This window comes from Columba livia, chromosome 10 (assembly GCF_036013475.1).
Source record: "Columba livia isolate bColLiv1 breed racing homer chromosome 10, bColLiv1.pat.W.v2, whole genome shotgun sequence".
In the NCBI taxonomy this organism is placed as follows: Eukaryota; Metazoa; Chordata; class Aves; order Columbiformes; family Columbidae; genus Columba; species Columba livia.
The window spans coordinates 22,900,728-22,921,737 of record NC_088611.1 but is presented as its reverse complement, the minus strand read 5'-3'; the positions used below and the strand labels follow the sequence as shown (position 1 = coordinate 22,921,737).

The 21,010-nt window shown below is 48.8% G+C and overlaps 2 protein-coding genes across 5 annotated transcripts in view; one reads left to right on the top strand and one right to left on the bottom strand.

Moving 5' to 3' along the window:
• Positions 1-21,010, bottom strand: part of LOC102087959 (dynactin subunit 2) — a 151,886-nt gene that overhangs the window by 91,490 nt on the left and 39,386 nt on the right. The window lies entirely within an intron of this gene.
• Positions 1-21,010, top strand: part of FGD5 (FYVE, RhoGEF and PH domain containing 5) — an 84,570-nt gene that overhangs the window by 32,644 nt on the left and 30,916 nt on the right. For all 3 annotated transcript variants that reach the window (XM_065074731.1, XM_021296608.2, XM_065074732.1), the window contains exons 3-8: positions 1,117-1,243; positions 11,184-11,242; positions 11,352-11,382; positions 17,763-17,914; positions 18,495-18,651; positions 19,882-19,969. In XM_065074731.1, the coding sequence (XP_064930803.1) occupies positions 1,117-1,243; positions 11,184-11,242; positions 11,352-11,382; positions 17,763-17,914; positions 18,495-18,651; positions 19,882-19,969 (614 nt within the window). The remainder of the gene's footprint in view (positions 1-1,116; positions 1,244-11,183; positions 11,243-11,351; positions 11,383-17,762; positions 17,915-18,494; positions 18,652-19,881; positions 19,970-21,010) is intronic.

The window sequence follows — 21,010 nt, the reverse complement described above, 5'->3', positions numbered from 1 at the left end:
GGTGCATACGCTGTGTGTAAACTCACAGAGTGATGCTGTGGCCAAAAACACGAATCTGATCCTTGAGTGTAAAAACACCGTAGTCAGGTGGGAAGCGATGGGTGTTACCACTGTTGTACTTGGCACTGGTCTTGCCAGTGCTGGAATATTGAGTCTTGTGTTGCACTGAAAGAACGGTACTAAAATTGGCTGGTAGTAAAAACTGGTGCTAAAATGGTTAGTAAATTGGATAATGCTAATGGATAATTGGATGAAGTTCAGAGATTTTAGAATTATTAAATAATAAGAGGCATGATATAGTAAGACACCAAGATCTTCACCTATTTCATATAAAAGACAAAAGAAAGGGACAACATGCATAGAGCCTGTGAGTACCTGTGCAGTAACAACATTCGGAAGCCTGCCTCCGAATCAGCCAAGTTTACAAAGATGCCGTATTTGGAGCTAGGCAAGCTCGGAGCAGCATTAAAGACACCTTTGCAAGGCAAGGGCAGCGCCACCCAGAGAACCCACCTCTGGTCCCGCTTTGTGGACGCTCTGTAATCACTGGCAACTTAAATTAAAAAAATCTGAAAGAAAATGCTGGGAGGCCCCTGGCCTGTGTCCCGCACCAGATCCAGTGCTCTGTCGCACGGCTCTCTCGGGGCTCCTGGGCCCGAATTCACGTTTCCTTGAAACAGCCCAAGGATTCTGGGATCTGAGTATCTTGTGCTTTAATTGATGCCATTGGTATTGCATTTATACTTTTCTCATGCTTTTGACGTTTTCCCAGAACAAAATGTTGTTACAATATCTAACTTCCATTTTTAATGAGCACTGAGACGTTCGTATGATGTTATTCCATGATTTTGAAGGGTTTATTAGGGAGGAACAAAGCAGTTTTTGCTGCAGCTAAGTGCCAACGCTTTGTTCCAGAATGAGCCAGAACATTGGTGCTTTAGGGGAGCTCGAATGAGTTCAGTTACCTTCCTACTGCTCTTCTCAGACCCTTCTGCTTGTCTTAACGTTTGCTGTTGAGCCTGGCAGCGAACCCCAGAGCCGGGGAAGCCGGGCGGGCTGCGCGCGGCGCGGGCCGAGCCGAGCCACCGTCAGCCAGGCTGTTCCTTCTCCCCGCAGTGCCTACACCGAGCCCTACAAGGTGTGCCCGCTCTCTGCCGTACCCACCGAGCTCGTCACCTCGGACGAGGAGCAGAAGAGTTCCGAAGAGGAGGGCGGCCCGGCTGACCCCAGCCTCGGCAACAAGGTAAAGGAGCCGACAGTGGGGAACGCGTGAAACCTGGAGAGGGATAAACAGTTTGCAGAGAACCTGGGTTCTCAGCCGTCTCTGCTCTTTGCCTGGTGCTCATTTAGAAATGTCAGAGCCATCAGTCCTTTACTCCCCCAGTTCACCAGCAACAATTTACCCCCATAGCATGTGGCAAAGCCAAAGAGCTGCATCCTGAGGTGGACAGTGGAGCCATCAGGAAAGGCCTGACCTGAATGTCAGCACAAACGTCTCGCTCAGAAGAAGGATTTAGCTGCAATCTTCAGAATTTTAAAACTACACTGAGTAAAACAATGACAAGTACATTATTTGGACCAGTTGTGCATTGGCTGGGAGAAGGAGTAAGTTGTCTAATAGGTCTCTGCCATTTCAAAATTCTTTCATCATGGGAAAATACACCCATGTTTGGGTTTATTTTACTGATTTCTGATGAATAGAAGAGCTCTTAAACAAGTTATGGAGAAGACCACGGAAATGTGATCACAGCTTAAGACCACACAAGGCTGTTTAACCTCTAGTAACCTGACTAACAGTGCAGTTGTTAGAGAAATGACACTATGCAGTTTTAGGCACAAATTTATCTTTGTTTTTCACATAATTTTTCATGTGTTCTTAAAACCTAATATAAGCCTAACGATCTAGCATTGCGTGTCTGAGTACAAGCTCCCACTGCATATTCCATTTGGTACGCAACAACAAACGGGAATGTTCTGCTGAACGGTCCCCATTGGAGCCGCAGGAGCCGGTGCTGCGGGGGAGCAGCAGACCCCGGCTCCGGAGCCGCGCCGCCGCTCGCTCGGGCCGGCGCTCCGCGCCAGCGCGGCTGCTCACGGCCAGCGGCTGCCCGGGCACGGGTCAGAGCCTGCGAGAGTCTCGGCAGATGCTCCTCCAAACCCAAATGACGGCCGAGTGAGGGTCGGCTCTGCCAAGGAGAAGCACAGGTAGACTGATTCTAGCACGATCAGCTCTCTTCAGGCATCTCCAGAAGGTGAAGCTTTGTTTCAGGGCAGGTGTAGAGAGAGTGGAGCAGAATTTTCCTCTTACCAGTACACCAGTTCTTGAGAAACAGAAACTGCAAACAGAATGACAGCAGAGGGCAAATGAAACTGCTGTTGCACTGATCCCTCGATTTCCCTGGATGCTGTATCACTTCTGGGTCTACACTGCAGGGTGCGGAGCTGCCTCTGGTACCAGTGGAAGGAAAAGACCGATCTGATATCCTTGCTGACATGAAACAGTTGCAAACAACCTCATCTTTTTTACTGGGAGATTCATGAAATGTTTTTGATTGCTTATTTTCACACAGTTTTGGAAAGGGAAAAGACTTTACATTTCTGACATTTCCTGTTAAATGAAGAAATACTTTTCAGTTCTGTGAGCTAGCTGACAGAGCGCTGGCATTTCTGAGCACACACCAGAGTGTTACCTAAGCCGGTCCTGTTTCTCAGCCTCTCTCAGCTGTGATGCCAGGGGAGCAGTGACAACAGAGCTGTGACTTGAGCTCACAAGGGAGATGCATGCGAACACTGTGCACTGGCTGTGTCCAGCTACAGGCTCTAGAAAGAGGTTGCAGCTGCAATGATTTTATCCCTGAATAAGCCAGTTCCTTAGTAAGCCAAGTCAGAGGATTGTGTTTGTTTGTGGGACCGAGAAAGGATCTAGAGAAGTGGCACCGAGACAGCTTGGCATGTCTGTTGTTGTAGCATCAGTAGGGCAGGCGTCACTTTGACAAACTCGGGGTGTTCCGGGAACCATCCGGTCAAAGCCCACGTGTCCCCGCTGTCCCCAGGACCCAGTCTGTTAAGGGAGACACCGGAGCCGGGAGCCAGGGGCCTGCTGGCGCCAGGACCTCCTCTGCGCTGCCGGCCGTGTGGAGCCACAGTCAAACGTGGCCGGTGACCCGGTTTCTCGGAAGAGCAGTCAGTGCCGGGTTCCGACACGAAGGGTGCCTTTTATTTAGCTGTTGTCTTTTGGTTTTTCTCACCCGCTTTCTCCTATCCTGTTTGCTGGAGAATCCCAAGACTTCCAGTTTACAGCAGACTTTTTTCCTCTGAGGTTTCTTTTTAAGGCTCATTTCTATAAGTAAATATAATTTTTAAAATTAGCTTTATACACATTTTTCCTGGCATTGTTTCAACAGCTCGTGTCCCTCGAGACCCTGCTCTCCTGGGGACCAGATTCACAGGAGGGTGGAGAAATGCTTAAGGCCTGTCGGAACCCCTGTTCTGTAAACAATTTGAATCGTAGCCAGTAATATATGTTGAGGTATTTTTCACGTGATCAGCTTTATTTTAAAGAGCAAACAAAGAGGGGCTTTCGCCTCTGTTCCATTACAGGAGTTTTTATCACTAAAAACCTGTCTGGAATGCGGCGGGTATAAAGATGTAGAACATGAGGTGGGTTTTGAGGTTTTGCCTTTATTCGCGGGAGCACCTCAGACCCTGAGAAGCTTCGCATTTGTCATTAGAACTCACCTGGTGGTTTTGATTATTCTGTATAAAACTAACAGTGAAAATTCATTGTTTCTGGTTAAATAAGCACTTTATTTCCTTCTCTTCAGTCTGCTGGCATATGATAGCCTAGAAAACTCAGAGGCAGGGAATGGTGTAAGTTTTCTTAACCTTTGCGATTCTACTTGGCTGTATGATAAAAAGCAATGCCCTTCACTTTCACTACCAGTGCAGATTCACTCTTTTTTTTCTCCTGCTAAGCTAATTTAGAAGAGCTCCTGGCCCATCTCGCATTCATGTGTCTTTTATATATGTTCATTCAATTAAATGGCTCCCAATTTATCAGCAGGTGACACATGGCTTTTCTGCACTGGGCTCCCAAGGTTACGTGATGGCACCTGAGCTGCCTACAGACAAAAGCCAAAGGAATTAGGGATTCCAGTTAGGAACAAAAATCTCGTATCAAATCAAATAAGGACTTTGTCTCCTACCTCTGAACCTTCACTCACTCGGCAAATGCTCAAAGTCCAGAATGTAGAACCCCAGATTTTTCCTCTCATCATTGAGCTGGATTCAAACCCGAACTTTGTGACAAATCCATCTTTGACCCACCCAGCTAACGAGCATTAAAGGAATTAAAGGGGAAATGAGCTTAATAGTTCAGCTTTGACTGGACTCCAACTTCAAACTGAGTCCCCTTTGGCAGAACTCAGTTTTCGTAGCAGTCTCAGATTTTGCAGCTATATAGGAAGATCAGAAATAGAGACAATATAATCTCGAAAGTCTGCTTTGGAGAAGCTCGGCTCATGGTTTGAAGCGGACTGAAATCAGCACTTGCCGGTGGGTTTCACCCGTTGCTGGTTATGATCTGAGTTTCGGAGTTGCCTCGGTAGCCTGAGGAAGCTGGGGGATCTCCAGTTGCCGCTCTGCAGCTTGTGCCTCTCACTTCAGTGTCAGAACCTTCAAGCGAGATTCTCCAGACAGTTCCTTTTTCGTAGGTACTTTTTAAGACTGGATCTACTGTCCAGTTGATCCCTTTCATTGCTAACTTCCTACAACCTCCAACTGTTACGGAACTGCAGACAGCTGTTTTCCCACACCTAGCCCTCTGTGTGTCTGGAGATAGGGCCCCAGCAGGGAGGAATGGATCCGGAGAAGAGAAAAAGCCTTCTGATGCAGATCTGAGATCAGACTGGTAGGCCAGGCAGCCAGCCGGGCGCGGGCCCTTGTGTTCACGGTGGGACACCAAGCCTGCCAAGGCATTCATTGCGGGGACAGCGCAGGAACGTCTGCCTGCCCGCCCTGCGCTAACAGCCCCGAACCACAGCACAGGCCCCATGGCGCTCTGAGCACTTGCTGAAGAAACACGCTGAGATGAAGCACAGGTTTCGGGTTCTGTGGGGCCGGGCAGGGGCAGGAATCCATCCGCCCATTTAAGAGTTCATTTCTCCAGCATCTTGCAGAAAGCCATGCGGACGGTCCTGTATCAACACTGTAAGACGTGCTGCCTCGGACAGGGCTTCACGAGCTATTCGCATCACACTGTTGATCCCGGCTGTGTCACACACAAGCGAAAGGTGTGCCGGTCAAACAAAGTTACAGGGCTTAAAACAACTCAGATACTCAGTGGAAGGCGTTCAGACTGAGATCCACTGCACAATCTGCACCGCAGTGATAAGGGGACGAGTCTCCCTTTGCAGGGTGCCTTTGGAAGGACAGAGCAGCGGCTGGGTGAGCGGGTGCTAGGAATATTGTAGCAACACCAGCTACTTTAAGAACTCTGTTATAGTTCAGAATAACGTATAGCAAACACTACATTAAGCCACCAGGCAAAGGAACAATTAAAAACACTTTCTGTAACCTGTCCGTAAACACAGGAGGGAGTTTGATATGGAGAACTGAAGGGAATCTCAGGAGAATAGTAAGAAAATGATGTGATTAATCTGGGTGAATACCTGTAAGAATTCTAGTCTATGAAGCACTCAGGAAATAAATAAATACAAATCCTAGGAAAAGTAATAAAGCCATAGCTGGAACACAAGTACATTTCTTTCATCCAGAACACAGCTAACTGTATGGGAAATCTATAGGTAAACCGATCTGCACACAAATACTGTTGAGTTTGGTCTAAAACCAGCAATATGTTACAAGCAACTGTATACAGCCAGCATATGAGATGTGATCTTACCTTGCTAGCAAAATGTAAAAGTTCTGTAGCGAGGTGAATAGCATGTAGAGCAAAATGGCACAAAAGAAAGGGAATTCAGACCAAATGTGGCTGAATTTTATCCCAATGAAAATCCAAAGCCTTCTGGCTCATCATTTAGGACTTCAGGTTTAATGCATATAATCCTGGCCTGACTGGCGGGGTGCGCGTTGCCATTATCTGGTGGTGTGCCTGGGGGCGCGCAGGAAGGGGAACTTCATAGAATCACAGAATCATTTTGGTTGAAAGAGACCTTTAAGATCATCGAGTCCAAGCACCAACCCCTGGCTGCCGGGTGCTCCGACGGAACCGATCCCGATGCCGCTCTTGACAGCAGGCGGCACTGGGGTGAGGTGCTCACCCTTGTGCCGGTATCAGAAAAGGGGACAGCAGCCCAGCAGGGCAGATGGAGGGGACCTGCGCCCCGCCAACAGGAGCATCACGCTCTGCCACAAAGGCCTCTCAACACGCAGGGCAGCCGCTGTCTCGTAGCACAGGACATAAAACTGCCTTTGCTGTTCCTTATCCATTTCCACTGGGTGGGCTTGGTTTCCAGATCCCATTAATCACTCTGTTTTGCAAACCTTTAACCTTCACACACTAAAACACAGACGCATGCACACACACAGACAAAACTGAGACGTGCTGGGGTTGGGAATGACGGATTTGTGTGCCTTGAGGAAGCACCGAATTCAGATGCCTTTCAAGGGACAGCTCTTGATTTATATAACAACACAGATCCCCAGGAGAGCTGCAGTCTGGCTCTTCAAGGAAGGAGCCTGGGAGACAGGAGATGTGAGCTACGTTTGCTTTTCTCTCTCTGATTCACAGAGCCAGCCTGAAAATGGCACTTGTTCTGTACTGCCTCAGTTCCCTGCTGACAGCAGTGTGACAGCCCTGTGGCTGCTGGTTCACCGCGGTGACAGAAGGGCTGTTGTGAAGTCACTCAGCCCAGAGCCTGGAGCTCACAAACTGCCGTCAGCCGCTCTTGTGCTGGGGACCATCCCGGTACAACACGCCTGCCCCGGGGAGGCTGTGAAACACGACACATGCGTAGGAAAACGCACAGAGAGACGCGGTTTGTCTGTGTCAGCACGGCAAGCCAGCGGCATGTGAGTGGAGCTGCTGCTCCTAAGTCTGGCCTAGTTACCCAGCTTTTGAAGTGCAAAGGTTCCTGCTCAGTACTCCAGAGCAGTGGCTTGCACAGGGCTTATGCTCTAGTTTTAGTGAACTGTTTCGTGACGACTTATGCTGCTCTTAGTCCACACAACCCCATTCCAACCCCACGGAGGCAGATTCACCTCCAGCCCCAAGGTTTTTGAAGCTGGATCAAGAGACGGGTCTGGTTCTGACCGAGGTTCTGCCAACAGCTGGGTCAGCATGACCGAGAGCTGACCCCATGCTCCGAGTAAAGTGACGGCACTGTCACCAAAGTACCGTCTGACCAAAGCACAGCCTGTCAGGGGCCGCGTCTGACGCCTCGGCATTGCTCAGAACAACGCCAGAGCATACAAGTGACATCCCCACGCCAATGGGAACACTACCACACACAGCAGAGTCCTGTTCCAAGTGCCACATCAGCACACTCGGCATGGCCATTAGCCACCTTGCTCCACTGTCCACTCCTTTCCCCTCTCCAGCCCAAAAATTTGTTCTATCAGAAGGCACAAAAGGGACACGAAACCTAAAGTTTCTCAGTTTGAACTACGTAAGACTAGTACTTAACTTCAGATGTGTTCACATGTGTGCTCTGTAAAGACCTGCAGGCTTTCAGATCTTTACTGTTCTAAACAAAAGGTTTCTGGTGGTGGTTTGCTTCATTATACATTGGAAACATCAGCTATTGGAGGAGGAGATGCTCTGAGCAAGTCACAAGTCATCTCTAGGTCTTAGTTTTCCATCAGTAAACTTGATATCCCTTTGGAGGAGAGCTATAGCGTTTGTTCATTAGCCAACAGAAAAATGATTGCACAGTACCACCTCTGCTTTGCAAGTTATGCTGATCAGCTGAGCCGTGGCAGCGCACAAGCTTCTAACCTGGTTAAAGTGCTTTTGTGTTTGCGACCTTCCTGACACCAGCATGTTTTTCAAAGTGGAGAGAATTGGGTGATATTTCAGTTATATATTGCAATTTTATATTGTGAATAGCAAGCATTTTACTAAGCATTTGTTTCTGGGGGGACGGAGTGATGCGGCTCTGCAGCACGAACGCCCGGTGGAGCAGAAGCCGGGGTCCCCGCGCGGCCGCCGTGGCTGCGCAGCGCGGCCGGGGCGCAGCTCCTGAGCGGGGGCTGGGCGCAGGCTGGGCTGCGGGCAGGACACTTCACCGAAAAGGGGGATCAGAACAGTCACCCAGACTTTGCTTCAGAAGCTTGGTGCTTGAGACCGGCATCCTCTCCATCTCCTATTCCCAGAAGTCTGACTCTGGACACTGTCGTCAACCTCAGAGTTCATTTCCTGGTTAAACAAACAGCAATTAAATAACACAAGACAGGCAACGCCTAGAGACACGGTGTCAAACTTGCCAGAGGCCGTGTGACACCGGGGTCCCTGCGCTCGGTCTCTTGCTCAGACACGTTAGCCGCGAGCAGCCGCGGCAGCGTGTGCCGGAGGCAGCGGCCGCGGGGACAGGCCTGTCCTGGGCCGCCACCCCGGGCCAGGTGACCCACAGACGCCCCCCTTCGCTGGCTCTGTTAGGCTAGGCCCGCGTCGAGAAAATGAGAGAACGGAAAGCTCGGTGCCTCCAGCGTGTTCCTAAAGCAGCTGGCACAACCAGGCACAGCATGATCCTCCAGAGCTGTTCACAAAGTGGAACAGGGGGAAGGGGCAGCCAAATATTTGCTCCCAGCGGAAAAGTGAAATGAAGGAAAAAACATAAGATCTTTCTAGTGCACTCTGTGAGTTTCCCAAAGCAAGTGATCCAAAGCATGCTCTTTGGCACCCACCAGCCAGAAGGAACGAGGCACTAGGGGACGTACCCTCAGACTCCTGGTGCTAAAGGAGAGATGGATTAGACACCTGGGACTGACAAATACTTCACTCCGTATTTCCTTTGGCTCTTGCAGTCTTCAGTTGCCTCCCAAAAAAAGTACACAGAAATATACTAAAGATGAAAAAGCCATCACTGTGACACTGTTTATTTTCTATACAGGAAGCCTCATTAATCTAACGCATCATCATGGTTCAAGGACTTTTTCACTCATACTCACTATTGATCGGATCATAATTCTCCCCCATGGCGAAAACTCTCAGAGCAGCGAAGGGTCTTTAGAGTCCCCGCAGCGCAGAAGCCTTTCCTTGGCTCGTGTGCAGTCAGCACTGATAGCCGCCTGCCGTGAGCTTGGACGGGCCCAGGCTCCTCTGAAACAGGCACTGCTGAATTCACGTGTTACTGCCTGAGTTCCTTGCTTTTGTAATGAACGTCTTAACTATTAAAACTAGAATAATCTTAAAAATATAACTTCTGTCCCATCACATTAATTTACGGATGTTCGGCAGTGAAACTGCTTCGATTATGTTCCATTTGACGTTGCTAGTGGGTTTTTTACACTCCAAGTATCCGCATGACTCAATTTGAGCGTCCAGCACTTCAGGGGATGTTTCGTTCTTTCCAACACTGCAGCTTAGGGCAGGCGGAATGAACCAGAAACTTTGGGAGGGGAGTAAAATCCTGAACGCCAGAAGGTGATTCCCCTATACATGCAAAAGTTGGCAGACAGTTCCATCATATGCCGGATCACCCGTATCCCAAGGGAATGCTAACGGGGAGCGGGAACAGAGAGTAAAATGTCTATAATGCATTTAACTTGAACTTGCTTAGACCTTTTTTACTGTTCAGATCTGCTACATAAATCCTGATTGTATATCTGATCTATCAAGTGTGATTTGGGAAGCCAACATTTGTGGGAAGCTGAATTTGGATTTGGGGTCTTCACAATACATTTTATGAGGGTCTCAATTAAGCTTTGTGTTCCCTGACCCCTCATGGCCCCTCATGCAGAATTTAGGGAGGAAACATGGCCACAAACTTCCCACCTGGTTGTTACACCCAGGGACCGCATCACACCTCACCAGCCCCGGTGTGTGACACCCAGGGACCGCATCACACCTCACCAGCCCCGGTGTGTCACACCCAGGGACCGCATCACACCTCACCAGCCCCGGTGTGTGACACCCAGGGACCGCATCACACCTCACCAGCCCCGGTGTGTGACACCCAGGGACCACATCACACCTCACCAGCCCCGGCGTGTCACACCCAGGGACCACATCACACCTCACCAGCCCCGGTGTGTCACACCCAGGGACCACATCACACCTCACCAGCCCCGGTGTGTCACACCCAGGGACCGCATCACACCTCACCAGCCCCGGTGTGTGACACCCAGGGACCACATCACACCTCACCAGCTGTGGTTTCTAGCGTACCTGCCCTGGCAAACAATGTCGCCAAGTTTTGCTGCTGAACCCCTCTTCCCTGAGCCCACTTTAGGTCACTGGGGGCTACTGGTTTAGTTCCCTCCTTCACCACTGCTAAATAAATCACTTTTCCCAGTGTTATTTCCATGCTTGGGTAATTTCTTACCATGAGGATGAGTCCTGAAATAGAAGCACAATACCTTAATTAGCCACTTGTACCTCAGAGCCATACACTTTGCTTCTTGCAGACTTTTCTGTGTCTTCTGAGACGCCCACCAGGTAAGGACATTCCACTGAGATGTCACAGTGTTGTCTGCTGGAGTGCTGAACTGTTTGCTTTTTGGAGATGTGGCCATTTAGCTTAGACATTTGTTCAGCATGCAATAAAGCCCTTTGCCACATTTGCTTTCGCAGGTCTCAGAGCAGTCAGAACCATTTGGAACACGACCATTTTGATACAGAACTCCCTTTTCCATGTAATTAAGAGCACTGAGCACATGGTGTGAGCCTCAGCGGCCATGAAGCTGGCCTATTCAAAGCTGAGCACTTTCTGCTTCTCTGACAAATTTTGGACCTCTAAAAATTAACAGAAAATCTATCTCCTTTTCCAGTAGGAAAAGCTGTCAAGTTTTGAAACTTGACAGCTGCCTTAGCAGACATTATATTTTACTATATTACTAGTATTTGAATTGTGGACTCCAAGATGCCAGACACTGAGCAACAAAGAATAAAAGCCTGGTAACTTTCTACTGAAGGAATACGTCTGTCCAAAGCGCTCTCTAACATTGCTTTACTTCTTGGAACGAGACATCTCTTTACGGTCTTTGTTTTCTGCTGTTGACAGAAAGAAGGCCGGTGCAGAGCTCACCTCATTGCCCAGGAGCTGATGTCTTCAGAGAAAGCGTGAGTGCACTGTCACAGCCTGTCTGCTGCTCTCCTAAACCGCGACTACGCAGTCCACCCTTCAGCATCAGTTCCACGGCAACTAATAAAAGTTTGTCTCTTTCCTCAGATACGTGGAGATGCTCCAGCTGCTATGTACGGTGAGTAAATCAGTTTGATCACTGAAACCTAATTGCCCTTTTATTTAGCTGCAATTTAGAAGACGTAAGTGCATTGAAGGGCCTGAGGTGAATTTGGGGAAGCATTGCAAAGGAATCCGTCTGGCACTAGCCTGCCCTTGTACAGACCCGCAAACCTGGCCTTAGCCGTGCGCAGGGGGTGTGGGCCAGCCGTGCTGGGGTGGGGCGCGCAGGAGGAGACGGCGACAAGCAGCGGTGAGCCCTCTCTCTCCAGAGAGAGACGGGGCAGAGCTATGGAGCACAGGGCTTTGATTTCATGGATTCACTCTGCCTCCTTTTAAGCTTATTTTTTCTGGTAATGCAATACCAGCCAGTTAGGGCCAAAGGCTTTCTGGACAGCATATCTCAGCTCAGGCAAGGTCTTCGCTCTGTTCCCCACCACCAGCTTCCTCAAGAAAACAGTTTCTAAATGCTCATCTTCAAGTCTCAATTCTTGTCTCCTTATATAATCCCATACGTTGGTAAGGAAGGCGAGGAACTAAACCACGCCCAGGCTGCTTTCAGAATGAAAAACAAGGCTTTTCTCAAGCCTGCAGCAGAGCAGTTTCCCATCTCATTTCCCGGCTTGGCCGGAGCTCCTGTTCATTCAGCGTAACAGAATCTGTTTGGCCCTTCAGCGGAGACTTTAATAAATTGATTGATTGCCAAAACGATGACATTTCCATACACCCACTCTGCTATTGAACTGAAAGAGTGGAAATATTGTGTTAGCTCACAAATTTGGTATCAGCTGGTGTGGCAGTAGTGATAAAAATCTAAGGGGTTAGCTGTTATTTGCCTACTCCAAGGTAATGCGGTTCTCTGGAGCGGAGAGGTAAAAACGCGTTCTGGACTGAGCAGACGGGCAGGGCCTTGCAATCCAGGTTCCTGCTCTCTTGGTCCTCACAATTTTGTTTTCCAAAGTTTATCAGTCTTGATATTTCCTTCAGGATCACTTCATCCGCAAACTTTTTCATTCCTCCCTCCTGCCCCCCTTCCCCGGCAATGCAGGCTGCGCTCGTCACCTCCTCCCTAGCGCTGGCTCCTCAGCACAAGTGCTGCAGCTTGTTCTCAGCCTCATGTTTCACACATTCGAGGACCAAAGTCTGGTTTATTTGCTTCCCTTCAGCCAGACTTTACTAGATGTGCACAAATCAAACTCAGTGTGACTCAGACCGATTGGGATTCTGGCCTGTGTGGATCGAGCATTTGCCTGATGGTGTACCAGTGCTCACATTTTATTTTGTCTTTGGATGTTGTACATAAAGTCACCTTTCCTGTGCATAACCCCCTTTGAAGCAATTATTCCTTCCCTCTGAGGCATTTACTGAATTAAGGTGCCTAAAAGGACAGCTCTGCACTGAAAAACACCAGCCCGAACACCTCCCTGTTCAAAGAAAGTCAATCCTGTTTCCTGGTTTGCATTTTCATCAGAATTACAGGCCACAGTTCTTAGAAACACCAAGAAGCCGGCTTTATACTTCCTCAGCATCTGCAGATATGGATATGGATACGATATGGATAGATACAATGTTCTCAGCCTTTGGGGCAGTTTGGGACGCAGCCTTGCCCTGGGCATCCCAAGGCTTCTCACTGCAAAACAAACCGTAGGGAAAAAAAGGCCAAAATCATCTTAGAGCTCACGTCACTCACCCAAAGGTACCTGTACGCAGTGACCGCGAGGTCAGGCTCGCCGGTTAAACTCTGCTTTCAGAATCCTTCTGGGCAGCACATTCTCAAGAACAAAGACTAAACATCTGATTTAGGAGCCAGGATTACATGTTAGACCAAACAGAACTCCATCTTTCTAATTATTAACACTTCCAGTGAATGACTGGCTGAGCCTTTTCTAGTACTGTGAATGTCTTGGATGACGTTCAAAGCTCTGTTGCACCAATCAAGTCATTACTGTCCTAATTAAACACTTTTGTGAATGGAACGTGCTGGCTAAATGAGGAGGTAGTTGGCTGTTAGACCCTCTGAAGCTCTTATAAAAGCCTAAAAACACACTGTCACCAAAAAAAATAGCCTGCCTTCACTCATGGTAGGCTGCTTTTTAGTTCTAATTTCTTTACTCATTGTTGTCTTCGTCTGCACTGGGAAAATAGCTATGCATTGGCCAGGGAGCTTCTGCAGTGGGAATGCTGAGCCAAAAGAGCTTTCAGATAATCTGCGTATCTCCTAAGAGGAGAGGGAAGTCACACTAGCACATTTGGCATCCGGACAGTTCCCTGCTAACAAGCCCCACTGATGGGTGTTCACAACGCGTATTTTACAGCTTGCCAGATCTGCAACTCGTCTGCAGTGTTTGGGACGAACGTGTGTATTTGCATGTGAGTGTGTGCTGAGGTCAGGGCTCCTGACCCAGATTGTGCCCGGCAGCGCAAGGATAAGGCACTAATTGCGTCTGCTGCGACAGTGTTTCTGCTGCTGCTCTGGCGCTGTCTCTGCTGAGCTCAGGAATGAGCAACCTGGGAAGATCACTGCCCGGCGCAGACCGGGGGTCACTCCCTCTGCTGCGGGAGATGTGCCGCTTTCTAATTCAAGGGTGCCACCTTCACTTCCATCAGGAGAGAGGCTGCTGGCCGTCAGGAACACACCTCCAAGAGCCAGACCTGCTCGCGGCATGCTGTACAGCATCTCGCGCCTGCACTCAGCTTTCACAGGAAGACTCTCCCTTCTTTGAAATCCCCACCCTCCCCTCGGGTGCAGTGCCTGGATGTCCAAAAGAGCCGTGCAAAAGAGCTGGGCTTACTTATGGGCACCCAAAATGCAACAAAAAGTTTTATGTTTCAAAAATGTATTTTTATAGTACAGCTGCTAACCTTATATGTCACGAACCCAGCTTGGTTGTGCTTTACAAGCACAGACAGACCCTGGCGCAGGCGTGGGCAGCACACAGCGCGAGATCTGTGGGCTCAGACACCTGGACAAGACGGAGCTCCGGGCCATCGTGCCGGCGCCTTGAGATGAACAACTTCAGTTCCTGGTCTCAGAAAGCTGTGACCCAGCAGCCCCACATACGGGCTGTTTGGTTCCTCCTGTGTTTAGCTACGGGGCTTGGGTGACAGACTCGGCGACTCAGGTGCCAGGACTGATGGGAGTCAGTGAGCCCGCAGAAGCACTTTGCGTCTCATTCGTGGCTTCCCAGGCACTCAGCGTTTTCAATAGTGACATAATTATCTTTTTAATGGATGTTTATAGTGATTACTGTTATGCTGCAGGTTTTTTCTCAATCATTAGGAAGCTGGCTATCCAGGCAACTGGAATGAAATAATTTGTCTGAGAATTCATTCCAATCAAAGGGGCAGGCAATTAATGACTAATTAAATCCACTGAGATGCTGTGGGAAAGGAGTGTTAATCTTGTTGCCCAGCTATGGTGGAAAGCAGACAGATACAGAGTTGTTCGATGTTAATTTGGAAAAGATGACATTTCTATAACAGGTTACTTAAGCACATCAGTAGTGCCCTTGCCGGAGCTATTCACTTCCCCAGGCACAATAAGTTGAAAGAACCCTTTGGATCCTTTCCCCTTCCCCAGTCTGGATTAATTACGATGACTGAGGACTCGGAAAGGTTGCAGACTCCTTCGAGTTCGGAAAAGCAGCCAGAAGACGGCTGGAAAGCCTCTGGAGCGCACGGAGGCCGAGTCGTGCCGTTGGATGGGCTCGCTCACGCCCCAGAACGCGGGAGCTGTTTGTGGCACTGGGCAGGACACACTGTGGAAATCAGACCCAGAGAATTAGGAAACACGATCGTACACTTTCAGAAAATGTTATGATCTTGTTTTATCCGGGATATAGTTAGTCAAAAAGAAAACTGTCATAATGTTGTTTTTTTTGTTTGTTTGGTGGGGTTTTTTTCCCTAGTTCTAGTGGCTTTTCAGAAAACAAATGCCTCATCCGTCATAGTTGGCAAAATCCCGCACTGTAGGTCGGACTTTCCTTTTGGCTGGTATGTATCAGATGTTCCAGCCGGCCCAGCTCACAGCGAGTGTACATCACAGCTGACGGTGTCACAACAGAAAAGCCAGGAATTACTCAGAGGACACGAAATCTGGCTCTTGCCTGCAGTCAGTTCCTACCCGTGAGGAATGCTGAAGTTCTCTGGCTCCTTACAGCACCTTTCAGCAGGACCACACATACCAAACCGGTCCCCAGCAAGCTGAAATCAGTACAGCTGCCTCGATTTCACCAAGCTAAAGTGGACTATATGAAGTAAAATAGAGATCTCCAGTGAAGCACAATCTGTTGAGTTGCTCATACCAGATGTTAGCAAGTTTCATGGAAATTAGTTCTTTCAGACTCCTCCTTGATTACTCCATGTATGTGTAAAGCTTAACAAGACAGAAGCTGGAGTCATGAGGAATGCCACGGTAAATCCCGGTACGGTGCAGGGAAGTTCATAAGATTGTTCCTGAAAGTTCAGGGAACAGACTTTGACTTTTTGGCAACAGGCTTCATGATCACTAGATCCTGAGAGAGGAAGATGCTCAACCTATCCCATCCTGGTTCAGGGCCGGGCAGAAACAGCTTGGCATCTCTCAAAGAGCTGTGCGACCTCAGGGGTTGCTTTTTATTAAGCCCCTGCTTCCTTTCACAGCACGTTTGGCCTTATCACGCACCGGGGGTAGGGGGCCAGGAAACGGTCTGAGTGGAAAAACCGAGCTGCCGTTTCTGTTAACTCATCCAGCACAGCCACCTTCTCAGCAACTGTTAAAGCCACTGCAATCTTTTTTTCTGATGAATTGGCTTCTGTGAACAGACACAGAATGCTTTTAAGACATTTTTGAAAAAACATTGGTTTTAATAATAAATCACTGTTTGTAGAGTAGTGTGCGAACACATACATTCCCCGCATGGATCTGGCCAGACAGGCCAGACGCTGACGCTCCTTCACACGGAGCTGGGGCTGGAGCGGCGGCTGGAGCTGCTGCGGGAACAGCCGGTGCCACGGCCGCAGCCTGACGGACACCAGCAGGGCGCGGCTCTGCTGGGACGGGTGCTGGGGCCTCGGGTGCGGTTCTGAGCTACCCGACCCTTCTGGAGACCAACTGTACCCCCTTCTGGGACTTGGGTGCTGTTTGTTTGGTTTTCCTCAGCATGCAGTGTTAGCGTGTCCATAACACGTGGTAGATTAAGTCAAAGTTGGCTGTTTTCCTAGTAATGCTATATTCCAGTAAGTCTTGTGCTCTGGACTGCTGACTAGACCACACTAGAGCATATCATATATCATATATCATATATCATATATCATATATCATATATCATATATCATATATCATATATCATATATCATATAATCATATATCATATCATATCATATCATGTCATGTCACATCACGTCACATCACATCACATCACATCATATCATATCAATATGCTCTCTCCTGGCTTCAAAGTCAGTGAATATAAGTATATTCAGCTGCAAAGCCTCCATCCAAGTATTTTTAATGCTGAATTTAAAACCAATAACTGATTTGAAGTACTTACTGGAAAAAATGCAGCATGCGAAGGCTGGCTATCAGTAAGGGCACACTGCGATGCCCCGGGCTCCCCGTCACACACAAAGCAGAAAGGAAGCTCAGGGAAGGACAGACGGTATTTCTTGAGGAAGGAGGCTTTGCAATCCCCCCGTCGGCAGCTGCTGCACCAAAGGAGTCACCAGGAGCCGCCGCACCTCGCGGTTCTCGTAGCCTCCCTACTGAGCTGTCGTTTTGATTACTTTCTCTGGTTTTCACTCTGACCCGTTTTCCTCACCTCGTGCAATAAAAGCTCCATGCACTTCATGGCTTACCGGGATGGAGAAAAAGATCAGAAAAGGTCTTGGAAAATTATCTGTTCTATAGCTTAAGTTTACAGATTCTTCCTCTCTTTAAGTTCGGAGCTGGAGACAAGTGTTGCAGATTTTATCACAAGACACTTAGACATTGATGTTTTTCACGTCAAGCTGTTGGACCCAATGAAGTGGCAGGAGAATCTCATCCTTAATTTTTAAAAGTTATGTTTCTGGTTACAGAACACTATAAAAATGAGACCAACTATACCCAGAAAAACAGGAAAAAAAGGCAAGCTAAATAAAAAGATACCAAACTTATTGTATGCATAAGGGTCTGATGGCTTGGTCAGGTGAAATATTCAATTTTGGGTTGACAGCATTGTGGAATTCAGCTGAAAATGTTTATGAACTAGTGGATGGAAGAAAACATATGCTATGATCTCCTTGCTATTCTGAGCACACTCTATCAATGGCATCTTATAATTCCTAGAAACCATAGTTTAGGAATCAAGGAATTGTAATGATGATTTCAGAAGAGACACTTGAAGTCTGTTTGCCCGATTTCTGTATTGTTGTTCACAGGATTTCTATGAAGTTATCTTGAAAGTGCTTGGAGATGAAGATGAACATGAACAGGAGGAAGTTAAACTCAAGCAGGGTCTGAGTGAACTTCCTGAAATTTATGAGTTACACCAAGACATCCTGGGAGAACTGGAAGAAAGAGTCCCCAGATGGTAAGGACGGGATGGTGCCGTGTGAAGGGCTCAGCGTGCCCCCTCGGCAGGCGGCGAGCCCCTCCGCGTTCCCCGACCCACGAGCAGGGCTGGGATCCAGCAGAGGTGAAAGTGGGACCTCAGCTGCGCCGGCAGGTTGTGCACACAGGCAGGAATGGAGCAAATGTAGAGGCTTTCAGGCTAAGAAACCAAATGCTGAAACATGTGCGTGGCCACAGCCCGCGAGTGCACGATGGTCCCGTGGGTCAGTGTGAGAACAGCCGGCTCCGTACGCGTTATCTGCTGGTGCCAGCTCGCAGTCGTCACCAGGCGGCTCCGCACGCGTGGCCTGAAGGTCCCAGGCGTGTGCCACGGGACGGCATCAAAATGATCCTGCGGACCACCTGCTGACAGAACCGCCCGGCAGCAGCGCCAGGCGGCCCCGCGCAGGGCTCAGCTCGGCGCCGCCTCGCGGGGGCAGTTCGCCCAGCTAAGGAGGCCTCTGACCTACGCCAGCCTGCCAGGCCTCAGTCTATCAAACGGCTGAAGTAAGAGTGTCTAAAAGGAATTACCTCTGCTCCTTTTCTTTCTGTGGCCTTAGGGAGGAACACCAGAAAGTTGCTGATGTTTTTCTCTCCAGAAAATCAAGGCTGGATCACCACACAGCATATATTATGCAGTTTGATAGGAATTTGGCTTTGCTAGATGAAACCTGCCTTAAATATTCCCAACTGGCTACCATAATTCAGGAGTTCGAGGTAAGGTTCCCACGTTGTTTCACCTGCACCATGTATGTTTGTACTGCAGGGCTGACTCAGGGCTGACTCAGCAGTGCTGGGGTAGAATGGGAGAACAGCTCTCTCCACACACCCTGGTGCTAAATCTGAAGTGAGATGTTCACACGTGCGTGATGTGTTTGTGTCTGTGTCTGTTTCAATTGAGTCCTTATAGAACAGAATAATTTAGGTTGGAAAAGACCCTTAAGATCATAGGATCCAACCATAAACCTAACACAGCCACTGAACCACGTCCCTAAGCGCCTGTTCAACCCCTCCGGGGATGGTGACTCCACCACTGCCCTGTTCCAATGCCCGACAGCCCTTTGGGGAAGAAATTGTTCCCAATATCTGAACTAAACCTCCCCCGGTGCCACTCGAGGCTGTCTCCTCTCGTCCTGTCACCTGTTCCTTGGGAGAAGAGACCAAAACCCTCCTCACTATAACCTGTGCAATCCATGAGCAGCCAGTTTCTCCAGGAGAACGCTGTGGAAAACTGTCAACGGCTTTACTGAAGCCGGGGTAAACAACATCCACAGCATTTCCCTCATCCATTCAGCTGGTCACTCTGCCATAAACGGAGATCAGGCTGGTCAAGCAGGACCTGCCTTTCATAAACCCATGCTGACTGGGTCTGATAGGCGCCAGCGTGCAATGGGTTGAAACTAAAGGGTGAATGTAAAGAGAAAATGCTGCTTTTCCATGTGCGTTAAATCAGATCACAACCTCGTTTTGTTTTCTTGTAAACACTCTCTAGACATTTAATTCCAACTCAATCACAAGGAGATGTTTTACTGTATTTTGCTCAATTCCATGTCTTGAAATAAGACACTAAAAAAGTTGCAGGCAGAATAAACTTTCAGTGCAAAAAAGAAACCATTATAAGCTTCACTGAGGTGTGATACATCTGTCTTCAGATGCCACCCTAAAATCTCTACCCAGCCCTTACCTGCTAAATGGCATTTGCTTTCTGTACATTTCTCTCTGAGTCCAAACTATTTGTGAATGATGCCACAGGAAACCAGCTGTTTAGAGTACTTATTTATAGTCACAAAGACAGTACCCCCCAGGAAGCTGGGCAAACTGGGCCCGGTTCAATGGAATTTGGGTGTCTGAACAGCAGCAAGCTTTCACAGTACGTATCGGGTGGCGATAACTTGCTGCGCTGGCACGTCCTGATCTCTGTGTCTCCTTTCCCTTTGCCGAGGACAGCGGGGCGCGGGGGGCGGCCCCCGCCGCGTCAAACACCAGCTGCTGAGCGTGGTGCAGCGTGTCTTCCAGTACCGCGTGCTGCTCACAGGTCAGTAACACGGCTCCAAGCCACTCGCGGGAAACCCTCCCATGCTGTTCTAAAGCTAAACCAGGGCTGAAGCAGTGTGGGATTTCCCGGGAACTTCAATATGCACAGGATGTGGTGAACACCAGGGAGGCCGGGCAAGGAGCAGGCACCTCTTCAGCACAACCATGCTGAAAGGTCACCAAAAATGTAAGTCAGGTGCTTTTAGCCACTCGTTCTGTGAATTGGGAGAGAAGAGTTCAGCCTCACTGCCAGCAGACAGGTTTGACTTATTTATGTCCAGGGCAACGATCAGAGACAGCAGGGGACAGTAATCCCTGCACAACATCCCATATGACGGGGAGGCTCCGGCTCCTTCTACCCCATCGACACAGCCGCCATACCCAGCACCGCACCCTCGCCTGTGTACAACACACATAAGGCCAGCGATAAGTTGAAGTCAAAATCCCAGTTCAATTTATCTATCTGCACCGTAGGAGACAGAGATCCAAATTTACATTACCAGTACATTGACAGATTTTGCATTGACGGTAACGCCTTCCCTTTACACCCAGGACCATATACATCACTCCCACCCGGAGCCTCTCCCGGGGGGTTGTGTCCCCTGTGGTGGCTCATTCTCTGCAAGCCACAGCAAACCCAGCAGGCCTGCGCCGTGAGGCGAACCAGCTTGCTGGAGCAGCATGCGGCCCCTAGAAAGAATCCTGACGTTTAGGTTTGTAACTAATAAGTGGTTGGGGAAGGAAATGGTGAAATGTAACAATAAACCTCGGAGTTGTCAGGTAACTTAATCTGATCGGAACACAAAAGAGTAAGGATCCATAGACATAAAGATGGAGAAACAGCTTTGGAAGTACGTCTAACTGCAGGTGGAGAGGGATGCAAGATGAGTTATGCGTGGGACAGTAAAAAGGAAGCCATCAACCCTGCCCACGCTCAATGGCCGACGAAGGGCACAGCATGTTAGAAGGGTCTTCTATAAATGCAGCAGAACAAAGTGACCGTATGGATTTTTTTCATAGCACAGACTAGCAGCAGTTTCAT